An 8610-nucleotide genomic window follows, 5' to 3' on the forward strand; every position below is an offset into this window, starting at 1 on the left:
TCGAGACAGGGTTTCTCTGTATAGCCCTGGCTGTCCTGGAACTCACTTTGTAGACCAGGCTGGCCTCGAACTCAGAAATCCGCCTGCCTCTGCCTGCCGAGTGCTGGGATTAAAGGCGTGCACCACCATGCCCGGCCTATGGATGTATATTATTAAAATCAGAGAAGCAGCCGTGGTACATTACTACCTGACAGCTTATTCAGGTCTCACAACATAGTGACTCTGTGGGTTTGTTTGTGTGTGCATGCACACGCTTGTGTGTGTTCAACACAGGTACATTTACAGGTTTTGAGAAGGGGAATGACACTGGTGTATGTATTAGACAGATGCCCCTGGCCCCCAGAGTGGTAGCAGATTGTAGGGGCTCACTGGTAAGAGATGATGACGTCCCGTGAGATGCGTGTGGTTGGAGAGAGGGAAGCTGTGGAGGTTTTCGCCACAAATCAAGAGATGCTTAGGAGGTTAAAGGTGGCAGAAGCTGGGATCTAAGGAGACCAGATGACAGTCAGAGCTCTGGCTAGGGCAGTAAACAAGAATGGAGGAGGGGGAGGGGAGGAGATGCTGCGTTCAGTCTGGAATGTGTTTAGTGGGAAGAAGCCAAGTACAGCTGGGATGGACTTGAAGATTGTGTGGACATAGAAGTAGGGTTTTGTTGTTGTTCTTTTGGTTTGTTTTGGGGTGTTTGTTTGGTTTGGGTTTTGGGTTTTGGGTTTTGCCTTGGCTATCCTGGAACTTACTCTGTAGACCAGGCTGACCTCAAACAGAAATAGCCCCCCCCTTTTTTTAAAAAATATTAATTCTACTTTATGTGTATAAGTGCTTTGTCTGCATGTAGATCTGTTCACTATATGTGTGCAGTGCCTTCAAAGGCCAGAAGAGGGCGTTGGATCTCCTGGAGCTGGAGTTGGAGCTAGCACTAAGGAGGGACTGGGAACTGAAACCTGGTCCTCTGGAAGAGCTGCCTGCTGAGCTCCCTTACCTGCTGAGCCATCGCTCCAGCCCCTCAGGCATGGGTCTGGGTGTGGGTAGTGGGGTTCTCCTTAGAGGTCATGGGTAACCTGGGCAGCAGACGCCCAGATGCCACCACTCAGAAGGCGAAACTGGACATCTTTGCTGCAGAGGAGGGGTACACTTGGCAGGAGGGTGGGAGTCTTGAGTCACCAGCATGCTCATGAGATCCTGAAGTGCCGGAGCTCGCCTGGGGGCTGCAGAGGAATCAGGGGCACTGTCCGTTCCATGGAGTCTCAGGGACATTGGCCTTGAGGCCTGGACAGAGAAAAGCCCACCCACAGAGACAGAGACAGCAGAAGGATCCTAGAGGTGTGTGTGTGGCGGGGGTGGGGTGTGGTGGTGGGGTTGCACAGATGCAGCCCAGAGTCCAGGAAGATGCATGTTAAAAAAACCACCTCAGCAGCAAGGTTGGGAAGCCGCTTGGCTAAAGGCGTGAAGCGGAATTAGGTGAGGGCTGGTTGCTGTGTTAGGGTATTGAGTGAGTGGGGGGGGGGATGTCTGTAGTCAACGCTTGTTTTAACTGCAATCAGGGCTGGGGGAGGGGCGTCATGGATTGTGCCCAAGGGAGACAGAGGCTGGAGTTACTGTGGGCCAAGAGAGACCGGAGCATGGTGGGAATGGACAGGTCCTCCAGCTGAGCCTGCTTACTCGACAGTGAAGGTGACCGTGATGTGCGTGGGCTCTAGAGCCAGGCTGCCAGGGTTGGCATTCCATATACCAACTCCATCACTGTGGACCGGGAAGTTAGCTTTTCTGTACCCCTGATGTCCTCTGCAGAGTGGGGACTGCCAACAGGATCTGCCTTTGAAAGCTGATGTGGAGCTTTAGGGGAGCGAGGTGCCCAGGACAGCCCCTGGCCCCAGGGGAGCCACTCAGCAGGTGCAAGCACTTCTGTGAGTGTCATCTCTTTGGGTGCAGGTCTTCTTTTATTTATTCATCTGTAAAATAGCGGGGCAAACGAGCTAATGGTTGTTCATTCATTCTACCATCATTAGCTTACTCTGTGCCAGGACCATGAGGTCTTCCAGAGGTCCGTACAGTGCCTCTTGAACTAATGAACTGTGTCATAGTAATTAACTCTTATTCTTATCTTCTCCCCGCCCACCCCTGTCTCAGTGCTGGGATCCGAACCCAGAACCCCGACTTTGTATGCTGGAGCTCTCGGGTTCCTGGTTCTCACCTGGTACCTGCCCTACTAAGTTGGTCCCAAGTCAGTCATCTTACTTTGTATTTCAGATTTTGCCTGTGGGGGTCATTACAAATGGTTGTGAGCCACCATGTGGTTGCTGGGATTTGAACTCAGGACCTCTGGAAGAGCAGTCAGTGCTCTTAACCACTGAGCCACCTCTCCAGCCCAAGCATATTCTTTCAAATGCCTCCTCTGCGTGTGGATGCTGAGAATCCAACCTGGGTCCTCTGGAAGAGCAGCCAGTGCCTTACACTTCTGAGCCATCTCTCCAACCCTCTGTCCTGTGCTTGTTTTGTGTCATTTCATTGTTGTTGTTGCTGCCTCTGATTTGTGTGTGTGTGTGTGTGTTGAATGAGATGAAATCTCAAATTGTAGTTCAGCCTAAAATCAGACTCTCTGTAGAGTGGTTATAGTAGTTAAGTCTGGCCTTAAACTCCTCCTGCCTCTACTTCCAGAGCTGGAATTATAGGCATGTGCACAACACCTGGCATGGAATATACACATAAATATATGTGTATATATACTGTATATACATTATAAAATAAATATGTGTTTTACCACTGTATGTGTATGATGTGTATATAAACGCAGGATGCATGCACCACAGTTGTGTGGCGGTCAGAGGACAATTTTGAAGAGTCAGTTCTCTTCTTCCACAGTGGGATCAGGTAGTCAAGCTTTCTCTCCCACAGGTGATCGTAAGTCACAAAGCATTCTGAGCTCTGTTCTTTTTTTTTTTCTTTTTGAGCCAGGGTCTCTATGAAGTCCTGGCTTTCCTATGTTGACTAGGCTGGCTTCAGACTCACAGGGATCTACCTGCCTCTGTGTCTGAAGTGCCAGGTTAAGGGTGTGAGCCACCACCTCGCTTTGTCTGGGTTCAGGTGGGGGTGGGAAGAGGGGATACAGTGAGGATCCCTCTCTTTCTAGTTCCCATCCTTTGTAGCCAGGGCTCTGCCCAGGGTTACCCTGGGTCATCTACAGAGCTGGGCCTCTCACCATATGTTAGTGTGCATTACTGTGGCTCTTAGCAGTAGTGTCACTGTGACAGGGAGGAGTGGCTGAGGGCCCAGTAAGTGTTTATTGCTAGACCTTTCTTGTGGTAGCACCATTAAGAGCCTAGGGGTTCTCATTAACCAGTGCCTGCTTGGGTGGCCCTGCCATGTTGCTTTGTGAGATGTAATCTATTCGTTAGTTTTACTCTAAGGCCTTTATACACAACAGGAGACCCCTCCGTGATCCACGTAGACCCTGGGCCTGAACTAGGAAAGACATTCCTACAGGAAATTATGCCGGACAGACATCCGCCTTGGGCTAGGGACAGATGTCAAATACCCTATCAAAGCTGAAAGGGTCCACCTCTGTCTTTTTTGAGGGAGGGTCTGATGACCTGAGATCTGGTGTCCTAGAATGGTCTCCACTTGCTGGCTGCATATCTTTTTGTTTTTGTTGTTCAAGACAGGGGTTCTCTGTGTAGCCCTGACTGTACTGGAACTCACTTTGTAGACCAGGCTGGCCTCGAACTCAAAGACCCACCTGCCTCTGCCTCCCAGGTGTTGGGGTCAAAGGTGTGTCCCATCATGCCCGGCTGTGGCTGCAAATCTTATGAGCCATTTGAACATTGTGTCTTTTATGTCTTTATCCCTCAATTTTTGTTTTGTTTTTGTTTGTTTGTTTTTGAGACAGGGTTTCTCTCTGTAGCCCTGGCTGTCCTGGAACTCACTTTGTAGACCAGGCTGGCCTCGAACTCAGAAATCTGTCTGCCTCTGCCTCCCGAGTGCTGGGATTAAAGGCGTGCGCCACCACGCCCGGCGTATCCCTCAAATATTGGTCCGTCATTCATGGCTGGAACCCCAGGGATACCCATCAAGATTGATGAAAGGTAGCCATGAGCCCTGGCCCATGATGCTAGGAGAACCCAAGAGCAGGTGGTCGCCCAGAGGGCTCCTGTCCAACACTCACATGTCTGCTCCCATTTACCCCTCAAATTCAGCTGGCTGTAGTGGTGGGTACCTATAATCTCAGCACTTGGGAAGCAGAGGCAGGAGGACCACCCAAAGCCAGAGGCTGGGCTGGTCTACACAACAAGTGCTATGCTAGTCAGAGCCCCATGGTAAGGCTCATCCTAAAAAGAAATAGATAAATAAACCCCAAACAACCAACCAAACTAAAGGCCCAGTCAAGCCCTCCTGCCCAGAGCCAGGAGCAGTCAGTTTAAGTGTTTCCCTAGTCTACTCCTAGTCTACTGACCGCAGAAGGCTGGCTTCTGGTGCAGCCTGGGCCCTGCCTGGCCCTGTCTCTAACTCGGTTGTGAGTCTGGCTGGGGTACAGAAATGGCAGCTTATCTACATTTTATGTAGATAGCCGTTGTTGAGCTGAACACCCTGCAGCGGGATTCTCATTTTCCAGTAGCCTGTTGATGAGCTGCTTGTCACAAATCAGACTCTAAAATTACGATCTCCTGGGTGCTGTTGCTGTTAGTGATATCTGTTTCCTGAGTCTGGTGGAGGAAAGAGCGAGAGATTTCACAGGGCCAGTCAGTACAAGAGGGCAAAGCGGCAGGCAGCTCCGGGCTGTGGAGATCGCGCCACGCCCTGTCGCTGAAGCAGGACTTCCTTGGATTTGGCCACCTTGGAATTGATGCTCGAGGGGACTGCAGGCTGTGTTTGTGAATGAGTCGGCTGGATGTCAGGACTGAGGACGGATGTGGAAGTGTTTCTGCCTGCGGGGGAGGGGAGTCCTGGAAGCTATGGACGTCAGGGAGCTTGGTCAGGCTGCCCTCCAACTCATCATCCTCCTGCCTCAGCCTCCGAGTACAGAGATTACAGGCACGCAGCACTACACCTGGCTCAGTGTAGGGAATCTTGATTGTCTGAGAAAGGAGACTCTTGATACATCAAACACAGGATCAGACAGGATCAAATGTGTGACTTTGAAAGACTCTTCCCCAGGGTATACTTGGAAAGGCTGAGGGACAGTGAGAAAATTGGCCCAGTGTCTGCGGACAGTACCGGCTAGGGGGTAAGGAGGGGCAGAGGTCATTTGGTGGACAAGGCCTAACCACTGGGGGCTCAGTAGATGTGACCATGGCCATGCCATGTGGTGCCTGTGCTCAGACCACAGAGATTCCTGCCTTCCACAGCTTCCCCTGCACTGACTGGACTGGGCCCCCATTGCATGGCAACGGATATGGCCTTGTCGTCCCTGCCAAATTGTACTTCCAGGTCAAGCCTGACCCTGACCCGTCGAAGCGACCCAGCTAGCTCCCAGCCAACACGAGTGAGCATTGGTTGCACTGTTTCAAGGACTGGAGGGGGATTGGTGCCAGCACCGGGGGGGGGGGAGCCTTTGCAGGGGGGCCAGGAAGGAATATGGCAGTGCAGGTGTAAGGAGTTGTGAGAGGAGTAGGCTGCAGGAATGAGGGACTCGCTCTGTAGATAGGGAAGCCAGAGCTACCCTGGCTGATCTCCCGCCGCAGCACTGAAATACAGTCAGGTGTCTGACCCAAGAACCACATGCCGGGCGTCTTGCAAGAGGGAGGGTCAGTATGGTGTCATGCATTTTCCTGTGATGTTTGGACCTGTGCCAAGAACACTGTATCTGTTACCTCCCAAACCGTCACCATAGCCAGTGGGACAGGATCTGCCATCAGCCCCATTCCCCTCTTGGGACACTGAGACCCAAAGTCACAGTAAGAGCAACTGTTGGGCTCACACTCATGTCTGAGGCCGGAGCCTTTCTATAGTCCCCTGACGTCCAACACAGTTAGTATCAGTGCCCCATAAATACATCCATTGGTTTCTCTGTGTATGGAAGGCTCCCTGGGGTGACAGTTATGTCCCTGTCAGCTTAGACATCCCCAGACCTGCCGCACTGTCTGTTGAAGATGTAGCTACAGGTGTGCTGTGGAGAGAGACAAACACACACACCCAGCCCCCACCAGGGCCAGGCAAGAGGTACATTCTTCCTAGGTCGCCACCAGGGCTCATTAAGGGAAGAGAGCATACAGTGGTAGCCTTAGCCACCTGCCAGCGTATGATCCCAGCTGAGGTTCCCTCTTGTGAGGGCGGAGTGAACAGGAGCCTGGTGAAGGTGAGCGCAGGGCCTGTGGCGGGTGCCCCTCATACAAACAGTTACCAGCTATGGTTGGCACTTGCTGTGTTCCTTCTCCTCGGTGGTCCGACGTTCCTGGTCTCTGGTGGCATACGTGACTGGGTTTAATGGTAAAACAAGGTTTTCCCTTTGAACTTGAGATGTTCCAGGCACTGCTCATGCCCACCCATTGTGTGGTGAAAGGCAGGCAGCCCATGCGTACATATCCCTTGCCCTTCAAGTTCACCACACAAATGAGACCAGTGCATCACAGGTCTGCAAGGTGGCAGCATAGTCCCTGAGATGGCCTGTCACTCTAAAGACCCCTTTAAACCTTTATCGTGGAATGAGCGGGAGGGAAAGAGTCCCACCCCCCAGCCCTGTCACCCCCACGCACACATGCTGTCTGAATGATGGATTTATGTTCTCCCTGCAGACACTGATGGAGAGGCAGAAACGGAAGGCGGACATCGAGAAGGGGCTGCAGTTCATTCAGTAAGTGGGCAGTGGGCAGGTGGGTCCGGCTCTCCTTTTCCCCCTGTTTGGTGTGCACTGGGATGCGGAGAGGTGGCACAAACTGGGGACGGAGCCCGATAAAGCAGAGGCCACTACTCCACAAGCACATTCGCCTGTGCTGCCTGGCCCTGACTGCCCCTGGATCTTGTCCAGAATCATTCTACCCTGGCCCTTTTCATCTTCTGTCCCCTTGAGCATCAGTTTTCCCCTCCACGAGGGACCAGGAGATAAGCCCCATCCTTCTCCGAGGCTGACACAGTGCAGGCTCTCCTGAACCAATGATTTCCACAGGGAGCTATATTCTTACCCACAAGAGAGAATGTGTAGCCATTGGCCCTGAGTGACTTGTTAGTGTCTGGTTGAGGGGTTGGCTGCTGTCACTGGGCCTGGCACTGGCTAACTGAGCATTTGTGTTAGCTCAGGAGAAGGGCAAAGCCTCCCAGACCAAGGGCACCTCGATAGAAACTTGGTTTGATGAGGTCGTTGTTGCAGAGTAGGCGTTAATGTCCTAGCTGCAGTCTTGCTCCATACAAGTCACTCTTGACTTTGCCCTGGCCAGTCTGACTGTTCTCTTGTCCTTTGTCAGTACCGGGGGCCTCCTAGACCCAGCCTTGGCTCCCCTGCTGTTGTAACTTAGCAGCGCTCTGGAGTCTAGCTGTCCTTGGGAGAGGGCTGAGCTCAAAGGCTGGGGGCAGCTGCTGGTTGGAGCTGCTGCGAGGCAGACTCTCCTCTGGGAGAGTGGGGGAAATGGAAGTCCTTGCATCAGAACTGAGTGACTCCATGCAGTCCAGTCACCTCTTACCTCAGCCACAACTGCCTGAGGCCTACTCTTGGCTCCACCTCAGCCCTGAAGGGCCAGCCTCAGGGCTCCTCATGGGACCAACCCATGGGTTCACTCTGTCCTGTGTCTCTCTTTTCCCACTAGGTCAACACTACCCCTGAAGCAAGAGGAGTATGAGGTGAGTGTTGCCATGGTGTGTGGATGTGGTGAGGGCTGCTCTGCCTAGGGCAGAGGACTGGGACTGAGCCAGGCTGGATGGAGACCCGCTTACTCCTACCTTCCCTGCGCAGGCTTTCCTGCTCAAGCTTGTGCAGAACCTGTTTGCCGAGGGCAACGACCTGTTCCGGGAGAAGGACTACAAGCAGGCTCTGGTGCAGTACATGGAAGGGCTGAACGTGGCTGACTACGCGGCCTCCGACCAGGTGGCTCTACCCCGGGAGCTGCTGTGCAAACTGCATGTCAACAGGGCAGCCTGCTACTTCACCATGGTGCGTCTACCCCACCCCGGCCGAGCCCTACAGGTTCCTAGCCTAGGCCCCGCCCTCCCCCATCCCCAGCAGTGCCCCACATGCTTCTAGCCTAGGCTCCACTCCTCACCTCTTCTCAGCTCTCGCCTATTTTAAAAGATGGTGTCTCATTATGTAGCTAGCCCTGGCTAGCCTGGAATTTTCTGTGTAGTAGACTAGGAATTTTGTGTGTACAGCTCACAGGGGAACACACACTTGCCTTTACCTCCTGTGTGCTTGGATTAAAGGCATGCACAACCATACACCTGGTTTGAGATTTTTAAATATTAATTTTTATTTTATGTGTACTGGTGTTTTACCTGCATGCATATCTGTTTACCATGTACGTGCCTGGTGCCTGAGAAGGTAGCTCTGTCAGTAAAGCACTTGCCTTTATTGCTCTGTAAGCACAAGGGGTCTGAGTTTGATGCTTGATTCTGAGAATACATAGTCATACACACACACACACAAATATATACATATACACGTACATGATGCTATATATATATATATATATA

At 52.2% G+C, this 8610-nt stretch overlaps 1 protein-coding gene across 2 annotated transcripts in view; it reads left to right on the forward strand.

Annotated features, from left to right (window-relative positions):
* Zc3h7b (zinc finger CCCH-type containing 7B) overlaps positions 1-8610 on the forward strand; it is a 49530-nt gene that overhangs the window by 15202 nt on the left and 25718 nt on the right. Inside the window, exons 2-4 of one of the 2 annotated variants that reach the window (XM_021216405.1) lie at positions 6726-6784; positions 7731-7764; positions 7877-8074. In XM_021216405.1, coding sequence (XP_021072064.1) covers positions 6732-6784; positions 7731-7764; positions 7877-8074 — 285 coding nt within the window. In that variant the 5' untranslated portion in view covers positions 6726-6731. Of the gene's footprint in view, positions 1-6710; positions 6785-7730; positions 7765-7876; positions 8075-8610 lie in introns of those variants that run through there. The other variant, XM_021216404.2, reaches the window with a different exon arrangement.

The sequence above is a fragment of the Mus pahari genome, chromosome 17 (assembly GCF_900095145.1).
Source record: "Mus pahari chromosome 17, PAHARI_EIJ_v1.1, whole genome shotgun sequence".
Taxonomy (NCBI): domain Eukaryota; kingdom Metazoa; phylum Chordata; class Mammalia; order Rodentia; family Muridae; genus Mus; species Mus pahari.